At 52.2% G+C, this 27,375-nt stretch overlaps 1 protein-coding gene across 1 annotated transcript; it reads right to left on the reverse strand.

Moving 5' to 3' along the window:
* Nucleotides 1-1,066: 1,066 nt before the first annotated feature.
* On the reverse strand, nucleotides 1,067-23,088 carry LOC116232654 (heparan sulfate glucosamine 3-O-sulfotransferase 3B1-like). The gene is made up of 2 exons (XM_031599183.2): nucleotides 22,610-23,088; nucleotides 1,067-1,930 (listed from the first exon to the last, which is right to left on the reverse strand). The coding sequence occupies exons 1-2, from the start codon at nucleotides 23,023-23,025 to the stop codon at nucleotides 1,312-1,314; spliced, it is 1,035 nt and encodes a 344-aa protein (XP_031455043.1). The 5' UTR covers nucleotides 23,026-23,088; the 3' UTR covers nucleotides 1,067-1,311.
* Nucleotides 23,089-27,375: the final 4,287 nt, after the last annotated feature.

Genomic DNA, 27,375 nt, shown 5'->3' on the forward strand with positions numbered 1-27,375 from the left:
TGTGTCAGCCCACAGCCCATACAGCTTCACCACAGCCCTGCAGGTGTTCAGCTGAGCTAACAGAACCTCTGACAGTAACAAGGCATTGGGCACACACAGTGATTACCAAAACCTCCTGAGCATGCAAAACACAGCTGGAGCTTTTCGGAGAGTCCTGCCAACCTGTTCTAACGTTCCAACACACTCAATTCCACTTCTGGGGAAGGATTTCCAGGTCACTGCACATGGCTTGACAGTGAGGTGCTCAGAGCCTCCCATCCTGCCCAACTGCCAGCCTCCCCCTGCTTTTCTGTAGGTTTGCTCTCGTTGGCAAAGCAGCATTTTTCCCAGTTGTAAGCACTTACTGCTCCTTGAGAGCATGGGAAAGGTGTTCAACCAAAATACAGCGGGAGCAAAGAGGGCCAGCTGTTGTTTCCCAGCAGGGGCAGTGCCCTGGGGGCACCGGGGGGCACAGTGCTAGGCTCAGACCTGGGGGCTCAGGTGGCTCCGTGGGTATCTCTGGCATCTCCCCCTGTGGGGCAGGCACCACGTGTGGCTTCCGAGCAGCACAGAGTGCATCGCACTCACATCTACATGCATTTTCACATTTGTCCTGCAGTCAAGATTTAAAATGCATAGAGGGACTGTGGGAAAGAGCCTCCTCGACACAAGGCAAGGAGCAGCAGGCTGAAGAGCCCACTCTGCCCGCGCTGCAGGCTCTGCAGCATCCCCATTAGGAAAGGAGCACGGGACAGCAGGCAGGGGCTCTATGGCTTGGGTTCCCCACGCTCTGACCCACCAGCTCTGCACCCACCCACCCCACAGAAACCCTGGGACGAGGGAGCAGAGACCGGGACACCGGAATAGGGAAAGCAAGTGTTTATAAAGGCCAGATACCCGTAACAAAAATAAATTTGTGCTTTCCCTCCCCTCCCTTCCCACCCCTCCCCTGTTTTGTTTTTTTTTTTTTTTGTCTTTTTTTTTTTTTTTTTTTTTGCTTTTTTTTATTTTCAAATACAAATCTTCTTTAGGAAAAATGGAAGCACCGTCTGTTACAAACCAAACAAAAAAAAAAAAAAAAAAAGAGGAGGAAAACAAAAAAAAAAAAAAAGAAGAAGAGACATATTAGAATTAAAACACGGTGGAATGTTAAACAGGTTACAGGCTACCGTTCTAGCCAGTGCGGTTAGGCAGCTTAGTGAATTAATTGCTTAGGAATTAAAAATAAATTATTATAAAATAGATTTCTGTACATTTTACATACATATATATCTCTTTATATACGCAAACTGTGATGGGCAAGTAATTACAGGGGACTTTCCCACGCCAGCCTCAGTCCCAGCCGAAGTCCTGCCCTGTCATCTGGTAGAACTTCATGTTGAAGGGCCGGTAGAAGTCCCGCAGCCTCTGCACCACCTCCTGGTCGATGTCGGGGTGGGTCCTGCCTTTCGTTTTCCCCAGGCAGTGGGGTTTGCTGCTGCCCTCCGCCTTCTTCAGGCAGGGGAAGCCCTTGGTTTTGTTGAAGTAGAAGTGTTTGTCGGTGATGATCCTCTTGAGGCCCAGAAAGTCCTGGACCCTGCCCAGCTCCCCCGCGGGGTCGCTGATCAGCCTCTCCCCGCTGACGAAGAGGATCTGCCCGATGGGGAAGTAGAGCAGCCAGTTCTCCAGGTGCTTGGCGTAGATGCCGATCTGGATGGCGCTCCACGAGGTGTCGATCAGGCCCGTAGTCCTGTTTTTGAAGGTCAGGCTCTCAAAGGTGGGGATGTCGGGCTTCTTGGAGAGCGTCTGTGTGTAGTCCGAGATGGCTCTGGTCACGGGGTCCCGCACCACCACGATCAGCTTCGTGCCCTTGGCCATGGAGGAGATGCGGGCTGGGGCCTCCTTGGTGACGAAGTAGCTGGGGGTCTTCTCCATGGTGATCTGCCCCTCCAGGGTCCTGGGCATGAGGTCCCTGCCAGCAAAACATGCAAGTTAGAACAACAGGTAACAGCAAAATACACACATATATATAAATACACGTACACATTCATACACGAGAATTTTCTTCCTTAACATGCCTGGATGGGCCATTTAGCTCATATGGATAAATATCCATTTTCCAATGATCTAGGGGCTATGGGTATTACTATTAAAGAGCACTGTATCAGAAATCTGGCTGAGCAATCTCCCACTCCTCCAGGGGTAGGTGAGTCAGGCTGTACTTCACACCTGCAGTGTGGCTGCGCACACCATGCCAGATGGCCAGGATGAGTCCATGGCAGCACTGTGCATGGCTCCAGTCAGCACCAGTCTGCCTCCATGCCCAGCCCACAGCTCATCTTCCCAAGGGTAACAAGAGGAAGGACTACTGAAAGCCAGGAGCTCCCCAGAGCACGCCCACTCTGCTTTCCTTTAGCATCTCCAGAGTGACATTTCTCTCAGTTTAGGCAAAAGAGAGCTATTTGCTCACAGCATCTGCCTAGCTGGTCACCCAACCACTGGGTCCTCAGCAAAGTATTTCCCTGTCAAGCACCAGAAGGAGCATCAAGAGCTGCTGGAGGCATCTCCAGCACATTCCAGCCAGTACCCAGCAAGGACAGCCTGTCTCTCCCAGTGCCACATGGGCTACAACCAGTTGGGATACAGGATGCAACCAGGAGAACACAACCTCAGCTCGCACACCCTCACAATACACAAATCCTTGAATTCTGCCCTATTTTGCTGGTCATTTCTAATTAATAACGCTGATAAAAACTGGAGAACTTTCTAAAATTACTGAAATAGCTCAAAGCAAGAAAAGTCATTTTTTCCTAACATTCACTAGGCAAGCCTAAATATTTTAGACCCTTTGCCAATGCTTTCCCTTTACAACCCCATGGGACTCATTTACTCTGGGCTGAGAGACAGTTAAAGACAGCAAGAGGGGAGTCTGTCATAAAATTAAAGCTATAAAACTTGATTAAGTTTTCAAAGCATCCACCATCGCAGAGAAATGACTGGTGAGTGTGTGATCTGCAAGCCTCAAGCAGCCTTACCCCAGCTGTACTGCACTGCACGCAGAGGCTGCTTGTTCCCCTCCCACATTGCTTTATGCCTCTACAGCAAAGATCGCTGTGAGCCCTCACGATTCCAAATGCTGCTGATAACTCGTGCTAATGCCAGTGGTTGCCCTGAGTAAGAAGGCAAAGGGAAAAATGACCCATCTGGGGGTAAATAGCAGGAAAATCCATAATGAGTGGGCTGACAGAACAACAAATTGCTGCATGGCCATGGAATTTGGTCAGTCGCTGTTTAGGTAACTGCTGTTTGATGTCGATTGTACACAGTATTCTATTTCACCTTCTGGCATTAAGTTTACACAATGTGTTTACAGGCAAGGGACACCCAATGCCCACACCTGTGGGCTCAGCATTGCACTGTTCATAGAATCACAGAATCATTAAGGCTGGAAAAGACCTCTAAGATCGTCTAGTCTAGACCCACGTGGGTCAATAGGGCAGTCAGTGGATCTGGGACAAAGGGGCAAGCATGCTGGGGCAACCTCCAGCCAACAGTGGTGGCAAACCCTAGGGCTGCCTTCTCAGCATCACACAAATGGAGTTTCTCATGCAGACGAAAGTCGCCCCAGCCTATAAGCACCTGGGGTATGAATGCTGCTGCAGGTCAGGAGCTGGCATGTGCAGACAAACTGAATCAAAACACAGCTCTGACTAACCCTGTACCTTTCTGGCTCACCCCACAAACCGGTAACGCCTTCAGAGAACAGCACAAGTCAGTAACGCTCAGGGAGGGACTCCTAAATCTAACGTGGGCCGATGTGGATTTCGACAGACTACTCATTAAGTGGTGTCTCTTTTTTATGGCCACATTAAATCTGAGCTCTACATCCTGCGCTGGCCACCAATTGATTTAAGGTTTCAATCCACGAAGCCTTTAATGGCCGGGGACCTGCCAAGAGAGGAGACTGCTCTCCACAATGGGCCCAGGTCCAACTGAAGGCAGTGAGTCCAGCAGGTCACTCTGCATTGAGGCCCTGGACATCAAGGTCAACTTCTCCTGCAGGGCTGCTGCAATCAGTGTTTACTGGGCTTCTGGTAATGATGCAAGGCTTATTTTTTCCTCCTTGCACAAGAGAGGCCCTAGGCAGGGCTCTGCCCTGTGGAAGAGGAGGAAATTGCTGGGGGCAGAGTTGCTGAGTCAGGTGATTGGGTTGGGAAACTCTTAATGAGCGTTTCCATGAACTCAGAGGAGTGTACTGCAGAAGTGGAAGAGCACCAGAAGCACCCATAGGGCCAGCAGCACCTGAGCCCACCCCTGGTTTGTGCCTGAGGACATGCAGCATGTCTTGTTTCCAACAGCTGACCCAACTGAAAAGTGGCTGCACAGAAACTGGAGAACAGCAGGAGGAGTCAAATATCAGGGCCCGTGGACCTCTGACAGCAAAAGCTGTCAGGAAAGCAATGTTTCATGGCACGTGCCTGTCTGTAGCAAGCAGTTTTTCCACGGCTTCCATAAGTTCCCACACAGGCATCACCCATCACGCCAGCAGCCAGAGACAGAGCCTTGGGGACAGGAGGAACTGGTAAGTTTGCTGCTGTGAACTCACACAGGTGGAATAGTCATTGAGGAGGGTTTATTCCCATTCAAACCACACCTGGAAAAGGGCAAACTGGCCCGGGTGTAGCACTGTGGCTCCAACACAACACACCAGGTGTGCACGTTGATGGAAGCAGGACCAGACTCAAACTCTGAATATCTGCTCCCGAAGCTCCCAGACAGCAATGGTTGCATGAGTGGTAGAGGGAGAGGGAAGAAGCTACCATGGCTGGAAGAGCTGCAGCCACGGTGGGATACGGCCCCTTTGGGTCATACAGACATGGGCACCTTCCTGGTGCAAGGCAGTGATGGCAGAGGTGCAGCCACCACTATTATCTGTATGGGGAAGGGAGATGATAAAGCAGAGGGCAGGCCGTGGGAAAGAGATCTGAGCACAGACAAAAGCTGCTGCACCAGTCGGGACAGGGCTGGATGGAGACAGCACAGAGGGCTGCAGTGGATAGCAGGGTGGGAAATAAAGATGGTATGAAAAACTTGGCAAGTAGTCCTCCTGTCTTGTTATCCTCCTGCCTTCTGGCAACCTGGAATCAAAGACCTCTGGAGCCAGCGTGTGCACCCAAATCATCCCATTTTATATTGACTGTGGACTGACTGAGCCTTTGAAACCCTTTTTGCCTTGAGAACATCCCACAGCAGAGAGTCCCAGTGCTGCAGCCCTACTTTGAACCCTTCCCCTGCATCCCCACTAGGGAAGAGACAAGGATTCTGCTTTGTAAGCACAGAAAAGGAAAGTGAGGATGACAGTGCCAGCAGATTCCTGCGTCCCTGATTTGGGCAGCCAGCACCTGGACGACCTGCAGGTCCCATGGGATGATGGAGATACAGCGGGACCACAGCCATGAATTTCCTGCAGGCAGAGAGCAGAGCCCCTCGCTCCGAGCTATGAACATGTCAAGAGAGACAGAGGGAAAGCTTTTCCTCTAATGAATATTTCCTCGGTGAAGCTTGCATCCTCCGTAGGCGAAGTGATAGGCTTAGTCTAAAGATGGATTGGCCTACTTTACCTATTAACCACTTAGACTAATGTAATAAAGGCCCTCCTCGTTCAAACAGCCCTAATCCCCAGCCCTGCTCAGCTCTGAAGCCCACAATTAAACGGGATGCTAAAATAACCCCACCAGGCTGCTGCCTGGAGGGACATGGGAGAAGGGGGGACAAGGGGGATTTTATTTTGCTTTTTAAGTACAAACTTCTCTAATGTGAAAACTAGACTCAGAGAGACATAAATTTACAAAGTGGGAATGACAGGTGGCTCCACGGTAATCCAATCCTGAAGGCTAATGCCCTTTGTGGCAGCTTTTGTCTGCACAGGGGGGGGTCCAAGCTAATCTGCTGCCACTTCTCCAGGAGGGGCCGGGGGGCTGCAGGGACCTCCGTGTCCTGTGGCTGCAGTGTTGGTGGCAGGTAGCACAGAATGGCACACAGGACAGATTGCAGCCTCCTGGGTAGGGAGGGAAGCAGAGCTGTGAGGGATGTGCTGGAGCCTAATAGGGCTGGTAGCATCACCCAGCTGGGAACCCCATGGCAGGGAGACATGAGTGGTCCCTACACCTGCTGCACTGCACTGAGTCACTTCTGCCACCACCATTGCATGGCTGCAGCGATGGCTTGTTCCAGTCTCAGAGCCCCCACGTCCAGCCCAGTCCTTCAGCTCAATCCCCTCCAGACACCTAAGCTGTCTCAGTTTCCCTCTGCAAGGACAACAAAACTTTCCTCCAAAAGGCAGAGGGCTATGTCTGTTTAGGCAACTCCAAAAAGAAGAGAAGTGTCATTATGTTTGAGATAAAACACCAACGTTTCCAGATGCCACCAAGATGACTGCAGGCTATGGGGCAGACTGAGCAGCATTCACACAGTCCCCGAGGCAGATATGGTGAGAATGGATTTTTTGTGCTGGGTCTACACTTCCCCCAGAGCTGTGCCCTAGAAGTAAGAAAAATAGGGAAGAAAGGGGAGAAGAGCAAGTCAAATTATTTCAGATACCAGCCATGCTCACATCGAGCTCAGCCCTGTAATCCAGAACCATTTGCTTGGCCACACAGCAGTGGGCATGCAAAGCATCCAACCTATTCCTGGCCACTTTATACCCGAATTCCTGACTATGTTTCAAGATAACCAAAATTTGGAAACGTGACAGTTTCTGGGGAATGTACCCCCAAAACCTCACAACAGTGAGGCAGTCTGACAGACCACATGGATCAGATAGACCAGAAATGGAAAAAGCAGACACATTCTCCCAGCCCAGTAGGAAGCTTTTAGCCCCATACCAGTACCAGAGAATGAGAAAAGGTCTGGGAAGCAAAAACCCAGAGCATCACCAGCATTGCCAAAGGCCACGACACTGGACCCATCCTGATCCCATGCCTTTAACCACTGCTCATCAGTTGCAGAACCAACCCTGTCCCAGTTTCACTGGGATGCAGCACAAGAGAACTTCCAAGGCTCCAACCACAAAGTAAGGCAGCACCCAGACCCCATTCACTGGTATTTACCATTGGCTTTAAGCTGGCTTTATGGAGCTTAAATTACATGCCGTTATCTCTGTTATCACTAGCAAGCAAAAACCCCTTATATTTCTTACAAGAAAGCAAAAGCTGAAACAGAATGTGCTATTAGGAGGACCTTGAAAGTCCAGGATGAGTTTTGCAGAAGACTGGAACATGACCAAAGTTAGAGCCACAGGGACAAACGGCACGGCTGAGTCACCCCACAAGACTCCGAGGATTTAATGGCTGCTTTCCCCCAAAGGCTGATCATAAAATCATCAAGTCACAGAAATATTACTTTAAAGCAAGAACCTGGCAAGCAAGTAAGAAAAGAACGTGAGAATAACAGAGCTTTAACTACACAAGAGATCAGTACCAAGGTCCACTGGCTTTGGCATCATCAATGTGGCTCCTACTTGGCTCACTGTTGGCAGCTGAGGAAAAGGGAAGATAATGGAGAGGAAAGAGCAGAGGAGACACAACAAAAAACTCCTTCCACTTGCTGGTTTATTATTTGATACACTTGAATGTTCTTTGCAAAATTTCCCTGCCTTGGGTTGCCCTTTCCTCCCACCGTTGCACTGAGGACCTGTGAGTAGCACTGAGCCTCTCCTCTTTTTGTTATCAGCCCTAAGAGCAACATGTGTGCTTTTGTCTCAAGCAGGAGCCCATTGTTTGGGTTGGAGAACTATACAACAATAAAAGAGATCGGCTGTGAAGCAGCCCCAGACTTTTTGAAACGGGTGTAACTCTATCCAGCTCCATCAAACACTCGCCATGACATTTACACAAACCAGATGATGGGAATTAATGAATTTCGGGGGTGAGAAAGGGGAGATAAAGGAGAAGGGAGAAGGGGAAAATAATCCTTGGGCATGAAAGTCATGTTTTTCTCACCCTCCTTGCTCCCTGCCCCCAGATTTGCCAGGTCCCTTCACCTGTTGGGGAGTCTGGGGATTAGGAGAGGGAGAGGAAGGTAAAGCGTGAAGGCTTCCCATCAAGAAGCCGCTCCTTCTGTGGGCTTTGATGATGTCTGCAGACCCAGGTGTCCACCACCACCACATGAGAACAGGCTCCAGCCATGAAGTCTGATCTCAACTCTTTTGATGCAGATGCAAACCCCATCACATGCTGGGGGTGAGAGCGGGGACATGGGGCACCAGTCCTTATACTGCATGCAGACACAGCACAACAGGAGGGGACAGTGCAACACACGGTGCATCATGGAGTTGCAGCCTATAGGGGAGGGAATAACGTCTAGCAGCAGCAATGCTAAATTGGCAGTGCTGTCTGCATTGGAACTGCTTTAACTGGAGAGAGTAATATGCCAACCCACAGCAATGGGCACAAAGGCACCAGGTACGTCTCTGAGCCTCAGACTCCTGGGTGGAGCAGTTCCCTGCCCCAACACAGAGCTGATGTCCAGTGTTGGGAGGAAGGGCTCAAGGGGATGAAAACTTGGGAGACAGGCATGAAAGAAAGCCCTGCTTGTTGGCTGGGGGTCCCCCAAGCAAAAATCTCAGCAAAAATCTCCCAACACTTTGTTCAGGTCCCTCCCAAACCAACGCAGACATTCCATGTGCACAGCCCACCCTGGCTCCTTGCTTTGCACCAACTCAGCACTGCATTTACAAACACTCACCAAGAACTTTCTCTCCTTGCTGTCTGGAGCCAGCCAAGATATTCATCAGCTCCACCAGTTCATTATATCGGTCCCCTCTTTATGTAAAGAGCGAAGCCTCTTTCTGTCCCCCATCATATTTAAAAGCTCGGAACTTCCACTAAATAATGATCTCGCTGAGGGGAGGGGAGACAGCACTTTACATATCAAAGGGCTGCTTTGGTGGGATTTACAATAATTTGAGATGAAGTGGTAAATATTCCATTCACTCCACTTTATCTCCAGTAATAATTATAATCCTATTAGCAAGGTCCCAAGAAAGTGATTGCATTATCATCTAGCGAGCATCTATGTGGATTTCTTGGAGTGGGAAGGCCATAGGCAAGTAAAGAAGGAAAAGCAACAAAAGATGCGATTGCCAGCACCTCCCTTCCCCCAGCAGGATTTGGTCTCCATTGTCCCTACGCTTCAATAGCGCTTTGCTCTGAAAATAACAGCTTTTGAGTGCAGAAAGGGGGTGGGGCTGAAATGAGCATCTTGCTCCTCCTGGTCAAGCCTGGTCCCATTCAGGGCCACCAGGTCCCCCCGCTGCCACTCGGGGCACAAAGAGCCCCAGTTCCTCTTCCTGCCGGGCACGGCGCTTCGATTAAAAGCTAATTGCTGTTTCTGGGTGACTTCTTCAGAATATCTCACAGCAGCACTGCCCGCTGCTCGAGTCATGTGAGATTACTCTGTCTTCACTTCCAAGAAAAAAAAAAAATAATATTTTTTTTAAAAAAAGACCGTTTTTGTTTCAAAGAAGGACAAGGAATGACAAGTTCTGTGATTTAAGGGGAAAAACTAACCCTAAACTCAGTGGGAACACGCCTGAGCTAACTGGCAAAGCAGAACCAAAGGCTTTTTTCCAGCAGATCGCAGGGCCAGCTGTGTGTTCCACCCCTGCGTGCTGCTGCCTCTTGGTGCACCCCAGCAAAATGTGTAGCTGTGATTCATCCCTGTGCACCCCTGCCACCTCCATCCCTCTGCCAGCAGCTGTCACCCACGTGCAGTGGCTCCGGGCTGCAACACGCCGGCACTGCCTTCACGGTGCCCAAGAGTTCAGCACAAAGCAGTTGTAACATTTCTCCCTATAAATGAAGCAGACAACAGCCCAGAAAGGTGGAAAAAAAGAGGAAGAATTTGAGGCATCTACCGGGATCCGGCACTCACAACTCAATCCTTGGGAAAGATCAGTCCTTCAGGCTGCCTTTGCCTGACTTGTGGCTCTTACTGTCACAAGCAGAAGGACCAGCTGCTTCTCTTCCCTCTAATGCATCTCGTGCCAGAGATGCTGCCTCTCAAAAACCCTGTACTGAGCAGCACGGGGCCCACACTCCATGGGATGCTCCACCTGGCACCTGCTGGTCCAGCAGCTACAAGAACCAAAGTGATGTCCTCATCCAAAAGCAGGCTGACCTGGAGGAGTGCAAAAAGAGCTCCTCAGCCTGGAATCGCTGCTCCTCTGCAGCCCTCCTCGGAGCCTGCAGGGGGGAATCACGGCTTCAGGAGATGATTTCAGACTGTCTGCACTCCCCTAGAAGATGTGGGGTGGGAGAAGCTGTGGGTTTGATGGCTGACATCTCTTTGCCCCTCAGACGTGGCAGTACTGTGGAAGGGAACAGAGGCCAGCAGCAGCAGCACTCAGCTCCCAGCAGCACAAGCACCAGCCCAGCACAGAGTCCATAGCCCCAGAGAGCTCCCACACCCACTTATTTCCTCTCCTAATTTGTAGGAACAGCACTAATCCTCTCAAAGACATGAAAACACTACAGACACTGTCCTCCTTACTTCTCAGAGAAGCGCTCCCTTGCAGTGATGGGAACAACCCCCACAGGGTTAAACCCCATGGGTGTGAGAATGTGGGTGAATACAGCTTGTTGGCTTCCAGTGGTTTTCTTAGAAGCACCAGGTCTTTCAAGAACCCCAAACCCAGCAGCACCATGGCTTAATGCAGGAACAGAACCACCAATCAGCCCTGCAGAGCAGAGCAGCCTCCTGGCTGCCCCAAAAGGATGTGCTATGGGGTCAGACCCTGCACCCTGCCCCAGGTTGGGGCCTCTGTTAGCTTCAGGCTGTCACAATGGGGCTCTGGATCTCTTGTGCCTTGCATCTGCAGGTATTTCCTATCCCTGCCATATTCTCCCAAAAAGACAGCATTTTCTCCCAGAAATAACAGTCTTCTCTCAGGAATACAACTCAGGAAGCCCACAAGAGGTTATCCCATCAGCCTCATTCCTAAAGCCCTTCTCCAGGGACCCCCTGTGCCATATGCCAGTGGTGGGGAGCCCAGCGAGCAGAGCAAACTTCATGCTGGATCCAACAGGCATATCTTCAGTATTTTCTGCAGGAGACAACAGCCACTCCAACCATCCCCACATCACTTTAGGACACCACTTCAGAACACCTCAGCAACACCTCACAAGCTCCCAGCCAGGACAGGACCGCAGGGAGATGAACTGAAAGCTGGGGGCACACAAAGCTCACACACCAGACTTCATCCTAGGGATGAGCCACAATATAGGGACAAATCAATGCTTCCACACCCCTTCTCCTTCCCATGCCTTCCTGGAGCAGCCCAGACACCACGTTTCACCCACTCCAAATGCTGCTAGAGGAGAGCTAAAAGAAAAACCCACCACCTATTGAGCCAGCCCTCCACTAAACACCGCACGAATCAACAGCCACCAAACAAAACCAATCCAGAGACAGGTGGGACCCACACTCCCCTCCCGCCCTGTTCATCAATCACAGCCCCACTGAGAGCTCTTTTGTGTCCTTCCCTGAGCACACAAACGAAAGCCCCCAACCTGTGTGCCTGCACAGGCAGGTAACAAGCTGCACCGATAGCGCTGCCTTTTGTCCCACACCCCTGAGCAGCCTCCAGTTTGCACAGGGAGGGCTCTGCGTGCACCTAGACACACACTGCTCCCATGGAGCCCTGCTATTAAATAAAAGCTTGGTGATAAAGCCCCGTGCTGCCTGCAGGGACGCCTCGCTGTTTGTCACTCCTGCGAGGCACCTTTGGGGTGGGATGTGCACACAGGGTGTGCGAAGAGAGCCAAAAGGAACTGGTGCTGGTGGCAGCTGTGTGACAGTCCTGCTGCTCTTCCTCACCGTGGGCAGCAGAGCAGAGAGGGGAGCAGGAAGACTGCCTTGTCCATGCAGCAGGGATCTCCTGTGAGCGCTTGGAGCCTCTGAGTATCCTCCAGAGCAGCCTGGTGCCTCCTCAGAAGACAGAATGGAAGCAGTTTGGGTGGCAAGGCCAGGGCAGGCAACAGGGAAGCCTGCAGACAAATGTACATACGCATCAAGAAAGGATTGCACATCCTTAAAAAGTCACTCCAGGAATCCATCCTCTGCAGATAAGAGAATGCTAAAGGCGAAAGACAAGCAACCAGTATTGCCCCAGCTGCACAGGTCTTGGAAAGGACAGCTCAGAAAGCAACCAGCCTTCCATTTTCAACACCATCCCACCCAAAAAAGGTACAATTCCTTCTTCTGCCTTGTTTGCCAGCAGCCACATGCGCATGGATGTTGCCAACAGAGGCTGAGTGTGGCCGTGAAGCTGCTGCACAGCCCCAGTTGCCCCCTCAGCAGAACCACTTGGAACGCTGGCAGCCTCCACAATGGCCCTAAGCACAACAGGGCAGCCCTCTGTGCATCACAGGTCACTGTCCCAGTGAGAAGAACCACAGTGATGAACAAATTTCCTCGCTACAGAAGGTGACAGCAGCTGCCAGGTGGCACAGCCGTGACCTGACCCAGTGGCCATCCGGCCACCAGCTTGTCCCACCTCGGGGCGAGTTTTGTTTGCCACCCACTGGAACAAAGGCCCAGGAGTTAATACACCGGTGATCCTCTCAGCGCTGATCCCTAAATGCATTTTAACACAAATGGGATTGCTGTCTCACCTCATTCCTTAATGGATTTGTGATTACAGCCAGAAAGGTGTAGGCGGTGCATTGGAAATTAAGCTTCCCATTGTAAACAGATCAGGTTAGTGAGTGACAACACATTTGTCCAGGATGGGATTTTCTCCCCCAGCATCTCCAGTCATGGTCCTCCCCTCCCCCCCCAAAGCCTCTCCCCACCCTTTTTACCCCTCACAGAAAACTCCATAGGCCAGAAAAGCAATTAAACACCAGGACAAGAGAGCAGGGTGCCCACTGAGGACATTCTGCTGGGGGTGGCTGTGCCACCATGCCACAAAGTGGGTGCCAGCAATGCTGCAGAGCTCTGGGTGCAGCAGAAGGAACACCAGCAGCCCTGGGAAGGAGCGAGATTCCCAGTGGAGGAGGGAGACAGGCAGCAATTAGGGAAACAAGAAGGAGCAGGTCTGTCTGCAGACACCCCTCCTGCCCCAGTCATTACGTGGGACCATGGCTGGTCATAAGCAGTCAAGAGCTCTTTAAAGAGCAGACTCAGATGGTGGAGATGCTCTGCTGCAAGTACAACAGATGCAAAGCACTACTTCTAATTAAGAAGGCATTCACTTAATTAGACACTGTGCATTGCCATACCAATGATTTGATCTAATCCTACACACTTGGGCTGTGTTTAGGAGGGCTCTTCATGCTTGCTGCTCACTTCTGACTGCCTGGGTTGTCTTTCTTCGTACCCTGATGGCTGCAGGGCAGGTCCATGGCTGCAGTGCCAACCCAAAAGGACCTCGTGGAGCAATGTCACACTTGCCAAAACCCAACCACTGGGAGCAGATCTACCTATCAGACAGGTCGTAGGAAATGCACACACAAACCAACCCTGGCTTTGGTGCTGAGAGCTGATCTTCCTCTGAACCCACTCCATGCCCCAGCTCGACAGTCCCTGACACAGGGAAGGCAGAGGGCTGGTTTGCTGAGAGATGGAGCACAACCCAAGTGAAATGACTTTTCCCTGAACACTGAAGAGTCTGAATGAGAGCCATTGTCATTCAGATGAAACCGAGTGTCAGATTAACAAATCAATGGGCATAGGAGATATAAAATGGATTACTATTGAAGCCTTTCAAATAGTCAAACATATGGATGAACCAAATGTGAATCGTAATTGACTCACCCGCACCTTTGATCTCTACACCCTTGGGTTCCCAAAGAGACAGCCGGCCCCCTCTGACTGGGACTGAACCAACCCGGGGCTCCATTGTGAGCTCTCACAAAGCCTTTTTTCTCTCTGCTTCCATCTCCTGGATGTAGCCACATCCTGGCTCTTGGAAACCGAGACAAGCCAGCTCTGTCTCAGAGAGCCACAGGGCTGCAGGAGGACAGCTCAAATCTCCTGGATGCAATCTCTTGCTCGGAGCCCACCAGCCCCAGGCTGCCCTCCCCATCACCAATCCCTGCTTCACACTGGCCCACCTGGTCACACACCAGAATGTGCCATGAAGGATCAGAAGAAAACAATCAAGTGTGCAGCAATGATGCTCGCTGCTCCACTCTTCCTGGAGCTGGCCATGGGGTCTGCTGAGGATTTTCTAAGGACTTTGCTGATGGGTTCTGTAGCATGGGTGTGCCCTGACTTCAAAACCCTTCCTGATCTGGAAGCATTGAAAGCTGCTCTGTTCCTCCTCCCAGCAGCATCTGACAGTACAGATCACTTCTACTTGACGAAGAGATGCAGCTTTTAGTTTTCCTGGAAAGTTTCTGCAGCTATATCAAGAATAACCTGAATATAAACTAAACTTTACCCCTAAATGCTTAGTTCTGGAGTTTGCATAGAGATTCCATCCATTTTGGACATCTATCCAAAGACACCTTGAAACAGTAAAAAAAACCAAGCATCTTTTTGATGCTGTACAAATCACAGCTCCAGAGGAGTCACGCAGCAAGCATTTGTTGGGCTCTAATTTAATGCCTCGTTACATTAGGTTGCTCTAGGCCTTCTAGAAAACTGAGCACAATTCATTCCTCCACCTCCAGCTTCCCACCTCCACACCAACCAACCTTCTGTGGGCCCACACCAAAGTTTCCTCACCATCACAGTGGCAAATAAAAGCACTATGGAGCTCTGTTACTGCCATGCTGAGCCTCTCAGCAACAGCAGCCTTGAAACACTTGTTGCTGAAGGGAAATCCCAACAGCTCTTCCAGTACTGGGCACCAATGTAAAGGGCAGAGATGCTGCATGTGTTCCATCTCTCCATCCACAGCAAGAAGACTGGGTTTAATGGGGGTGCAGGGAACCTTGGGGGCCTGGGGGCAGGCTTTTCTCTGCCCCCACCGTTCTCCAGCTCAGCCCCAGCCCTGCAGCTGCTCAGCACTACTGGTGACCCGTGCTGGGATGGCTGAGCACAACTGCATGGCTCACTGCAGAGGAACCCAGCGAGAAAATGGCCACAGGGAGGAAACTCCGGTGCTCCTAATCTGCTTTAGGAGTGCATGAGCTTGCTGTTTATATATAGCTTAATTAATTATTACACTGCATTTAGCAGCGTGACCTTGAAGCCATCTCTGGGGGGAGCCAGCAGCCCCAGTGCAGCAGGGTGGTGTGTGAAGCACCAGGACACCCCTCCCTACCAGACTGTAATTAAGAGACTCTAGAGCAGACAGCAGCTCCTGGCCCCTCTCAGCTCACAAAACACTAACCTGCTATTCCACTTCTGCTTTGGCAAGGCCTGTATCTGCTCCTAAGGCTTTGCTCGCTGCTCAACAACTCCTGTTAGCTATTCCCTCTGAAAACACCATGCAGACAGCCCAGGGCTTGCTAGATAGCAGATCTGCTCAGAGGGGAAATTTTATAACGAAGCTGTGAGCTCTGTGTGAAGCTGCAGCAAGCTGAGTGCACAGCACTAGGAGGACAGCAGGGATTTGCTGATCCCCTTCCAGCTCCCCATGGAGCGGCGATGCTGGGGCTGCTCAGCTCCCACATGGCTCTGTTTGCAGCCTCGCTGCCCAGAGATGCAGTGAAGTCAAGGCAGACACAGGGGGATGTTCAGAGATGCCCACAAACCCCATCACCCCACCAAGCACCTCTGGGTGCTCCCCCATCTCACCCCATGTGCAGAGGAGGGGGATGGCAGTGAGACTGGCTTAATGGGTGGTCATAATGGGGTGAGAGACTGCAAGCATCACTGTTCACCATCCCTTCCCTGGTGCACAGGGCTCACGAAGCTGCTACTTCCCTCGGTTGACTGCAGCACCTCCTGCCTTCCTTCCAAGTCTAACACAGCTTAAATAAAAAAAAACACCAAGCAGCAGGCATGCCAGAGCTGCAGGCTTTGCCAGTTTTTAAGCAAATATTTCACAGCCTGATGAAGCAGCAGAGCACTTGGTGAATAAAGCATCGGGGTTTTTTCCTCCCCCTAGTGACGGAAGGTCTCGGCTCTGAGTGCTCAGCCTCCTGCACATGGGGCACATGGGACAAAACCTGCCATCCTGCTGCAGCTTGGTTTCCCAGTGACTGTGCTGCTCCCCACGCACAGCTCACCAGCGTGCAGCAGAGTTGCTGATTTTCAGACAAGTCTGCATTCAGTATCCGGAGAGCCTTCCAGTATTAGAACCAAGTTCACAACACTGTTTTTTTCTAGTTGCTTTATCAAAGTTAATCAAAGTAATGGCTTTTGCCCAAAAGGACAATGTGCATGCTTCAGGAGCAATGTTTTCCAGCTCCACCACTCAAACACACATTAGGGACCTGATCCTGTTCAGAGGGCACTGGATGCAGCAAAATTTTGGGGCCACATCCAGTCGGTGCACAGCAGCCTGCCCATGCAACAAAGCATGCTGAGCACCAGCATCAATGCTCCCACTCCAGCTGCGCTGTGCCACAGGTCTGCAGTGCAGCAGCCCAGGATTTTGCCTCACGTTCACACTCAGCAAGGGATGTGTAACATATATATCCACCTATAACGCTCTATAAAATAAAAACCTATGCACAATCCCCATTTGCTGCTGGAAGAGCCGAGTGCAGGTCTGCCAGCAGCTCACACTGCTGGGAACTGGCTGTGCCAACTCGATGGGGAGGCTCCAAAATCTCTGCCTTTCTCACACACCAGGCACTTGTTGGATTTCAGGAAGGCCCTGCAGCAGCACAGAGTGGGCTGGCTGGGTCACAGCTCTGAATTGGAGCAGTGTAATATTGAGGATGGCACTGCATCAGCCTCGTGAGTGGGATCACTGCCCTCGAGCTGCAGGTAAGCTCAGGGCTGGATGCTCCACTGCTGTAACAGAATCAAAGGCAGCACTAAGTCACAGTGTCCCTCAGTGGGGACAGATACTGAACACAGCTGGCTCCGGGGTGTTCCTGAGGAACTGAAAGGACATGTAAAGGATTTAGCAGAACGTGGCATTTTTCTTTAAGTTCTCACCTTCCCTGCTGCCCACTGTGCGAAGGGGCCCTGTCACATTCTTATATTCCAACAGAAGAAGTAAAAAAAAAAAAAAAAAAAAAAAAAGTTTTTTTTCTAAATTATTCATTTACTCGAAGTCAGTGTGAGGTCTTCTGCAGGCATTTCTATACGGCTGGCTTCTCCTCGGATGTTCCCACCAGCAGCATCACAACCCTCAACCACTCCAATGTCTGAACAGAATCACAGAATCGCAGGGGTTGGAAGGGACCTCCAGAGATCATCAAGTCCAACCCCCCTACAAAGCAGGTTCCCTACACCAAGCCCCTGAGGCAGGAGCACACACATCTCCAGAGCCAGCACACTGATTTGGGATGCCAGCAGCCCACAAACAGCCCCTCACATGCCCACTCCTCTCCCCCCGAGGTCCCTCACTTCCTCCAGCATGGGGACACCGCATTCAAAGCCACCATCCATGAGTGTACTCTTGAAGCTTCAGAGCTATTGCAAAGAGAAAAGCCACCACAGGGAACCTCTGAAGAAGAGATAAGAACTCATCTCCTTTCTGCAGCACTTATGAATGAACTGTAAGGTCTTCTGCACATCACGCCTGCACAGTCCCTGCTGTCCCAGGCAGGAGGAGCACAGAGGACCCTTTGCTGGGACCTTGGTGACCCTTCTGAATGTGGCTCTGTGCATCTTGCAACCACCTTTGTGGAACCACAGAATATCCCAAGTTGGGAGGGACCCAAAGGGACCACCAAGTCCAACAGCATCACCAGGACCTCAAATTAACCCAGGCTGCTAACCAACACGTCACTCCCAGCCCCCTCTTTGCTGTTAATGAAGTGAAGAAATGGGCCATTGACCCAGCTGGCTCTGCTGACAGCCACGAGGCCGAGCTCCTCGCTGAAGCACCCAGTGTTCATTGCTCATGAGCTAATTAAGAAACTCCCCATCAGCTGCTGAAAGACCTGAAATTGGGCAAGCCTGGTACAGTCAGCAAGTCCCAACCCAGCACTTACTCACTGCTAAGAGGAGGCGTCCCCTCCAGTCACTCCCTGCAGGGTGACAACAGGTAGCGTCGATACCCCCTGACCCCCTAATTACACCGCTGAAATAACGAGCCCTGGGATTTGTTGTTCTTGGAGCCACGTGCTGGCTGTCCCGCGCCGCGCAGCCCGTTGGTTAGCCCTGTGACCCACTGCTCACCCACGGTCACACCGGCCAGAAGAGGTGAGCGCTGCTGCTGAAAGATCGCTTAATTAGGATGGATTAATGACACCGAGTCCGAGCTGGAGCAGACAGAGCAGTTCAGCGAGCGGGGCCTGATGGTGAGACAATACAGCTCCACGAGGGCAAGTTTTAGAGCCGCCACATCCAGCCACGTATGGGAAAGAGATCACAAAGCTCAGCCCACCGTAAAATAAAAAATAAAATAAAATAAAAAAATTCACAAATCCCCAAAACCAGAGCCCAGCCCACGGCTTTCCTCCCACCGTTCCCATGCCTGGGCGCAGCTCGCGGCACACGGCGCTGCCATATCAATGCAGCAGCCCACCACGTCCCCCCCAAAGCACGGCCAACGCCGAGGAGCTCAGCAGCTCGACAGGTGAGGCCATGAAACCCGATCACTGCAGACAATGTCGTTCCCCCCAGCGTCGTGCTGGGAAGGCCTCGTCACGTGCGTCGTATCGGGCAACATGCTGGAAGCGCAGCGGAGCGCTGAAACCCCAGCGACACGAATAATCTTTGCCATCTGTTTGAACAACTCAACCCTCCTCAGATCTGGAGGAATGATCCCATGCGAACACAAGGGCCTTGCTGACTGATTCCAGCAGCCCCAGCCCCACGATTCGGGGCCGTTCGCTAAGGAAATTGGCCTGGTGGTGTTGGAGGGGCACACGGGACCCTGGCTGTGCCACGGGCAGGGCGCTGGGAACCCCCATCTGCCCCAGCACAGCGCAATGCAAAGCCAGGATTTGTTTATGGACATATCACATATCTCTATATAAACATTATATATTACAATATAGATTGATCGATAGATACATCTAATATTTTTAACTTTTTTTTTTTTTTAAAGCAAATAAAATCTCAACAGGATTGGCAAAGCAACCCTTGGGAATGCAACCACCCCACTGGGATGTGCTCACTGCCAGCAGTGCAGCCCCGGCATCGCACTGGGGGATCTGCTCCTTGCCCAGCTATGGGGCTTTCACACAAAGCTGCTGGGAGAATCGCCTCCATTCCCAAACTCCCCAGTGATGAGAAGCCTCCAGGAGCAATGGGAGCTGTTAGCAAGTGCCTGGCTGGGGGGACAGAAGACATCGGGGTGTTACACTCACTGCCACCATAAATTCAGGCTTTACAATGGTCAAATGCAGGGTAAAACTCCATCTCGCTCAGATTTACCCTGGCTTCAGCATGGCTACAGCCACCCGATGTGTTACTTTTCCTCTGCTTCCCACATACACCCACCCTAGGGGCCAAAAAGGACGCTCCTGGGGGCAAAAACAGGAAATAAAACCAAACGAGGATGTTTTCCCATCATTCAAGAATTGGCACAAAGCAGCACCCTGTGCAATAACATCCCCACTGCTTACTGAGGTGACCGGGGAGTTTAGGAACACACTGCACACAAGTGTATCTGAACCATTCAGGGGGGAATGAATTGAAGAAATAAAACTAATAATCAGAATAAAAATCTTACATAAAACACAAAGGGGAGGGGGGAAAAAAGAGAACACGGTCTGGCTCCTCAAGCAGCAGCAGTCAGGGCATGGGGTCCTGGTGAAGGCTGAGTACTCAGCAAATAGATCAGCGATGGGCAGCGGGGCCATGAGTGCACAGTGCAGCCCCATAGGGCACGGGGCTGAGCCCACGGAGCTCAACATGAGAAATAAAGGGGAAAAAAATAATAATAAAAAAAAAACCCACCCCAAAAATGTGTAATCCTAAGCGTGATGTTGTTTCCTTACCGTACATTAATTACAGGACCAAAGGGTTTCAAGTCCCCGCCCTGTTAAAAACACACCATTATTGCCTGAAATGAAACTTTATATATATATAAACATATATATATATATAAATATATATAAAATATTTTTCCTTGTATCCCAGGGAAGAAGCAATTCCCCATACGAGCAGCACCCCATACGCACACAGCAGCTCCCTGCAGGCTGCTCGTGGTGCAACCCGACTGAGGAAACTCATTTATCGCCCCAAAGTTCCACGTGCTCCTCACAATTAGCTCTCAGCATGGCTGGATCCCATTTCTCCTCTGTCATGGTGGATATTTTCCCTCGGACTGGTTAACATGCTGCTTTCATTACTGGGGAGAGCCCCGCAACACGCGCACGGGGTTGTTTCCATTGGATTCCCAGCTATGTCACTGTTAGTGAGTTTTTCCCTCTCTTCCCTCTGCTTTTTAGCAGCTCAGCACCACTTGATGCTGTTCTGCCTTCTGCAAGAATAAGGGGAAATGTATTTTATTCCATTTAAACATCTCCATGTAACAAATGGAGCAAGAAAAAGTTTGTTCTCTCTCCTTCCCAAGTTCCTCGCTGTGTGCGGGACCTTCCGGCACGGCACAGCACTGAGATCGGTACAATTAATCACAAATACGCACAAAATTTAAGCTTTCATCAAAGCAAAACAAGCAAAATTGCCACGACTTTTGCCTCTCATCGACCTGCACAAAGTTTCCATTGGAAGATGGCATTGCAGGGCAGGAAAAAATTAAAAAAAAAAAAAAAAAAGAAAAGAAAAATGCAACCAAACCAAAGCAAAACTCCCAGATCCAACCTGATCAGCTCAGATCCACAGGAATAAAATCTCCTTCCAGCAGCCACCAGTTGTGTCCCCATCGTCCCAATGGCGATGGGTTGAAGTGGCAGCGATGGGCGCTGCGGGCACAGAACGGCCCCACGGAGAACAGTGCGAAAGCCCCCGAGCAGCAGAGCTGAGGCACACCCTGCTCAGCAAGGCAGATATTTTACAGCGGGTTTTATCTGGTTTTATGGGGCCGTTAACAAGCAAACAGAAACGCTTCTCCTTATTGATGTTCAGATAATAAATAAAAGCCTCAGTGGGGCTCGTGGCAATAAGCACGCTCCTGTGGAGCACTGAGAAACCGAAATGCATGGAGGTTCAGGGCAGTTTGCAGTTCTGCAGGATCTGATTTGTAACACCGAAATTCATCCCGCCCAATTCCTGCGTCTCATTCAAACCCTACTCAGAAATAAGGCAGAATTTGCAAAGCACCCAGCCATTATTTGGGCAAATATTCCTATTCTCCTCAGTGCACTGAGCACGATTTTGCATTCCTTCCCCTCAACTCATTTGGGTTACAGTCTCCCAAAACACCACGGCCACCCAGAGCTGCCCAGAACTCAGCTAAAACAGCAAAAAACCCCAGCTCAGCCATCCAGAAGTGTGCTCACAGGGGTAGGGCCCACACTGCTGGAAATGGAGCAGCTGATAAGAAGAAAGCATGGGAGAAGTTGTGCCCAACTTTGATGACAGCTCCTCAAAATGTTAAAAATTCCACGCGTCCCTTCGATCCCGACTGCCACCCCCCGTGCTGGGACAACAGATTGGTGCAATCATAAGCTTTATTCTCTCCTTCTCCCCCTTCCACCTCTTCCTTGTAAAAGATTAATCAACCATTTTATGGTCTAATTTAGGCGCCTAATTAAAAACACAGTTCAACACCTACAACACCATTTTGCTAATAAATCCTGACAGCTCCTCCGCTCTGCAATACGCAGGTTCTCCTTCCCAAACGCCAAGTTAATATTTGATGGGATATCAGTCTCACCCCGTGGCCGTGGGACGCCGCATCCTCCGCTCAAACCTCAGAAATCCACTCCACAAAACCGCCCGATCCTATCCCGCATCCCCTCCGTGACGGGTTGGCGGCATCAAAATCCCATTCACAGACCCGGATAGGAGGATGGGCTGCAGGGCTGCTACAGTTCCGAACTCCGCCGCTGTACCCGCCGGCCCCGAAATGCTTTGGTACCGCACGGATCGGCCCCGAGCGCTCCGGGCTCAGGGGGATGCGGTGTCCGTGCGGCCGCCGCTCTGCTCCATTTTCAACTTTTAATCAACGCCTCGCGTGTTTCTCGCTATGTAACCCCTTTCCTACCCCTCCTCCGCTCCCTCCTTTTTATTTTATATATATATATATAAATATATATATATATATATATTTTTTTTTTTTTTTTGGTAGGGTTTCTGCTGAAAGCCGCGATCCGGAGCGAGTTCTCATCTCGGAATAAGCCAACGCAGCGCAGCGCACAGGGACCGCCCCGCACCGGCAGCGCTGCCCCGGTCCGAGAGCGGCCGGAGCTCCGGCGCAAGGAATTAAAAAACCACCGCATGGAGCGAGAGCTGGGGAAGGAAAAATTAATATTTAACTCTATTTGAAGATGACGTGCGCTTTGCTCAGCGCGAAGCCCGCAGCCGCCCGGCCGCCTCCCGCACCGCCTCGGACAGCGCACTCCGCGCGGAGGCTTGGTAGGAACTAATCGGGTTGGGGGGGTTATTTTTCGTTTTTTTAAGGGTATCAGGAGCCGCCCCCCCCCCCATCCCCGCCCCGTACCTGTACCAGGCGAGGCCCCGCTCGTAGTTGCGGTCGAAGAAATGGGGCTCGGCGCCGACGGCGCGCACGTCGGGGTGCACCCGCAGGAACTCCAGCAGCGCCCGCGTGCCGCCCTTCTTCACGCCGATGATGATGGCCTGCGGCAGCCGCTTGCTGCCCGAGCCGTTGAGGAAGGCGGAGATGGGGCTGAGCGCGGCGGGCGCTGCCCGCGGTTCCCCGGGACCGCTGTCCTCCGGTGGGGCAGAGCCGCGGGGCGCCAGCCCGGGCAGCGCCGCGCAGGAGCCGGCGCACGAGTAGAACATGTAGAGCCAGAGGAAGAGCATGATGGAGAGCAGCAGCAGCCTCCGCTTCAGCGGCAGCAGCGGCGGCGGGAGCGCGCCGGGCACATCGAGGCAGCGGTTCAAGCGCTGCCCCATGTGCCCGCGGGCGCGCCGGGCTGCATGGCTGGGGCCGCCCGCCCGGCTGGCTACCGCCCGGCCCGGCTCAGCGCGGGGACGACGCCGACGCCGACGCCGACGCCGCCGCCGCCGCCCGGCGCCGCATGGGCTCCCCCGAGCCCCGGCCCCGCGGCCGCCGCCCGCCCCTCGGCCCCCGGCCGCTGCCCGCCCAGCGCCGCTCTCCCCGCCGCCGCCGCGGGCGGCGCAGGCAAAGGCAGCGGCGGGGGCGGAGAGCGAGGCCGGCCGACGGGCAGCGCCAACACCCAATCAGCGCCGCGCCACGCCGCATAATGAGCCCGACCGCAGCCTATGAGGAGAGAGGGTGGGCCGAGGGGGCGGAGCGCCGGAGAGGTGGGCGGTGAGGAGCGGCGCTGATTGGCTGAGCCCCCGGCAGGGCCGGGAGCGGCCCGAGACTCGCAACGCGCGGTGCGGCGGATCGGGCCGTGTCGCGACAGGGCGGCACGCTGTCGAGACGGGCGAGGTCCACGGTGGAGCGGACGGCCCCGACTGCGGCAATGGGGTCCCGGATCGCTCGTCCTGCGGCGGGACGGTGCGGGCACAGCCGGGGCACAGCCGTGCGGAGCCCCGCGGGGCTGAACCAGCGCAGCGCCCCGTGAGCACCGCGTGTCCAACCGAACCGCGGCACTGCCGGCTCTGGGGCTCTCGAGGCCGTTTAACGACTCTTCACAGCCGTGACTGCTGTCATCTGAAACACCTCTCCCAAAATATCGCATCTCTCCGGCTGTTCTGAGAACGCAGTGATTAAAGAAACCTCGGAGGATGCGCGCAGAACGGCCGATCGTCAGCCGGGAGAGCGCGGGGACAAACGGGGACCGCGGCGCTTCCCCGCTATGTTGGTGGGATTTGCGGGGATCCTCAGTGCTGCCAATCCAGCCGCTGTTCTGGGGATGTAAAACCGTCCTACCGGTCAGGATGAGGCCCGAAGTCGGAGGGCTTTCGGGATGCTGTCAGCTCACACGTGGGATGGTCCCTCCCCTCTCCCCCCTCTGCCCCCAAGGCTGCATCGTCCCCCAGGGCTCTCACTCAGGAATGTGAAGCAGACCCACCCTTATCCCCAAACCAGATTTAATGGTAAAATAGTAAGCTTAATTGCTAGAGTAAAGACAACGGTTCAGAGGTCTCCCTGCTGTACAGACACACAAAAAAGAGCAGTAAGACAAGATAATGCAATTCTGGATTATACCTGTCAGCCCACATACCCTCAGCTCCTGCAGTGTCTCTGTTAGCTGAGGATGCAGCCATCCCACGGAGGGGCACAGCCCTGCTGGATGCAGCAGGAAGGCAGCGTGTGCTCCTGCAGGTCATGGGCAGGGTGGGATTTGTACCATCACAGAATGATAGGATTACAGAAGGACAGAATCAGGATCATTTAGATTGGAAAAGATCCTTGAGGTCAAGTCCAACCATCATCAAACCCCATGTCCTCGAGCTCCTCACTCTGTTCACCATGCTGCCAGCTGGGGATTGGGCATGGGGATGTCATGGTTTTGTGGACATCTCAGTCAGTGCCTGCTGCTCCCAAAGCATTGGGAACTACCCGTCAATCGATAGAGGGGACTGAGGTGCAATGTGATGAGGAAATTTTTCACTCAGAGGATGGTGAGGCCCTGGCACTGCTGCCCAGAGCTGTGGGTACCCCATCCCTGGAGGTGCTCAAGGCCATGGGTGGGCTCTGGGCAGCCTAAGCTGTGGGGGCAGCCAGCCCATGGCAGGAGTGGGGCTGGGGGGCTGTGAGGTTCCTCCCAACCCAAGCATGCTGTGATTCTATGATTCTATCTGTTGGCTCTGTAAAACTGTATTTTATGAAATCCCTGCCTTTGCACCCACACCTGGCAAGGTTTGACACTATCTATTATACCAGGAATAAGACAGCAGGCAAATGCAGGGAGGAGGCCTACAAAAGCAGAATTTGAGTGCTGGCAGAGGAGATGCTGGCAGCTCCATGAGCTTCTCCTGCAGGACCAGGTCATGCCAGTGCTTTCCAAGGAGCCCAAAGGAATTTTCCACGTTCCATGGATGTTCCTTACCCAACATCCCTCTAGCAAACAAACACCCACCCTGGCAGCTTCAGTGCACACATACGGCTTTTCTACTGTGTTGTTACTGAAACTGCAGAGAACACAGGACTAGATGGACCCAACCCCAGAGCACTGTTGCTTTAACAAAACCTCTGCCTTTTCTTAATTTTGACATCAACGTGTTGCAGAACAAAAGGCAAATCTTCTCACAAAGGACTTTGATTTTCTTGTGTGTCAAGAGGTGACAACACAATGCAGACTTCATCATATCTCAGATGCATGAAGAGTGGATTGTTCCCACCACACTGGGTGGTGTGCCATCATTTTTTGAAACAATCCCTGCTACAAAGAGTTACACACAAACTAAACCAGTGGGTAATAAAACCCTGAGGAGAGTGTGACTTCCCCAGAAGTCACCCAGGGGATAACAGCAGAGCTAAGTGCACTCTGGACCCATCAGTGCAGTGCCAGGAGCACCATCCTGCCTGGGACCAGGAGCTGGCAAAGCACACGTTGGGAGCACGTCTGCTTGTGGAGAGCATCTGTGCTGCAGCTACGGAGTCAAACAGCAAAGCACTGCAAAGCACTTCTCTGCTGCGAGTTAAAATAGATGGCGTTGCTGGGCTATCTATGGTGCAGGAAGGGGATGTGAAGCAAGCAGGGATGTAACACAGGAGGAATCACTTTCCAGTTTCTCTCGGTGCTTTGGTGAAGCTCTGCAGGCTGACCCAGACTGGTGACTGGGAGCAGAATTAAACAGGAGCTGGCCACGTAAAGCCCATAAAGCAGTGGCTGCTCAGCAGGTGACATTGTGGCTGTGCCCACCTCCCCACCCCGAGCTCCTGCACAGCTCTCTGTGACACGCAGGAGGAAAGGGGAAAACCCTTCAGATGGAGTAATTCTCATTGTTCCTTATGTCTACCAGCACCAGCCGGGATAACATCAACAAAATGTCATAGAAAGTTTGGTTTAAGCTCTTAATATATGTCAGCTGTAGCTTGTAAAAGTTGGATTGGCTTTTTAAGTAAAATAGCCCCAAGATAGGTTTTACTGTAATTGTATCTTCTGCAGTTGAGTTTTGGGAGTTTTCTCCTTAGGAGTGGCAAAGGGGAGAGTTATCACTGAGGGGCAGAGGGGGGGGGGCAGCTCCATGGAGCAGCACTGGGGAGGAAGGGCACAAACTGTAGTGTGGGGCTGCAGTGCTCGTGCTCGTGCTTCCAGCACCTCCTTGGAGGATTACCCTGCACAGCATCTCTCATCTCCCATCCTCTGGGCCTTTTGTGGAGCTTCTTGGTGCTTTGCTTTCCCCACTTAGAAAATCCATCTGTTCTTTTGGTGAAAGTTAACTGTCTGATAGTTCTGAAATGCAAAGTGTTTTCTTTACCTTTATTTCTGAAGTATGGAAACTTGTAGGTTTATGACAGGGCACACACAGCTCTTTGTAAGATCTGCAAGGAGCAGCTGGTCCTGCTCAGGGCAGGCACCCAAAATCAGGGCTGGGCGCTCCTGGTTCTGCTCCAGCAAGATGCCATTTTTCTGATGTCGTCTGAAAAAGCCATCTCCCATTTAATGATGTTCAGCAGGTGTGTGTTCATGGGAAGATCCTTGTGCTGTGTCACCCAGGAGTCAGAGAGGAGGTGGGCAGCCAAAGCCTCCTGCTTTGGGGGAACACTGAGCTGCAGGGCTTCTCCTGGGGCTTCTGCATGCTATTTCATACTCAGATGTGTGTCTGCCTATAATGCTTTTGTCCTTAATGGTCTGTCACAGCACACTGATGTCCCTCATTGGTCCATTTCTTCCACCCTTGCCCCCGCACACAGTCTCACAGAGGAGAGCTCCTGTGGATGTTTACTCCATTTGCTCCACCCTAGGGGGCCCTCAGAGTCGTCCCCTCCTCTGCCACATGTGCAGGGGGTGCTGGGCGATGCTGCGCCGCTGTGATTTTGAGGCAAGAGGGCAGCTGAGGACTGGGGATGAAAGAACTCAGTGCCCACAGCAAGCCCATCACCACACACATCTGCTGTACTCATATTGATGCCATGACAGTGAGGTAACAGCCAGCAAAGAGGGCTAAGGGCATTTTACTCCTGAAAAACACATGAGTTAGCGTTACCCCAGGGAGGCTCAGGCAGGATCCTGGGATCAGATCGCTGGTCCAGCAGCCACTGCCCATCCCTGGAGGTGCCCAGGGCCTCATGCAGTCCCTGCACACCCACACCAAGTGCCACAGCTCTCAGATGTGGCTCAGCCACAGCGGTGCTTGGGGCTGTGCACCCCAATACAGAGCTGG

This window comes from Phasianus colchicus, chromosome 20 (genome assembly GCF_987193195.1).
Source record: "Phasianus colchicus chromosome 20, bPhaCol1.hap1.1, whole genome shotgun sequence".
NCBI classification, from domain to species: domain Eukaryota; kingdom Metazoa; phylum Chordata; class Aves; order Galliformes; family Phasianidae; genus Phasianus; species Phasianus colchicus.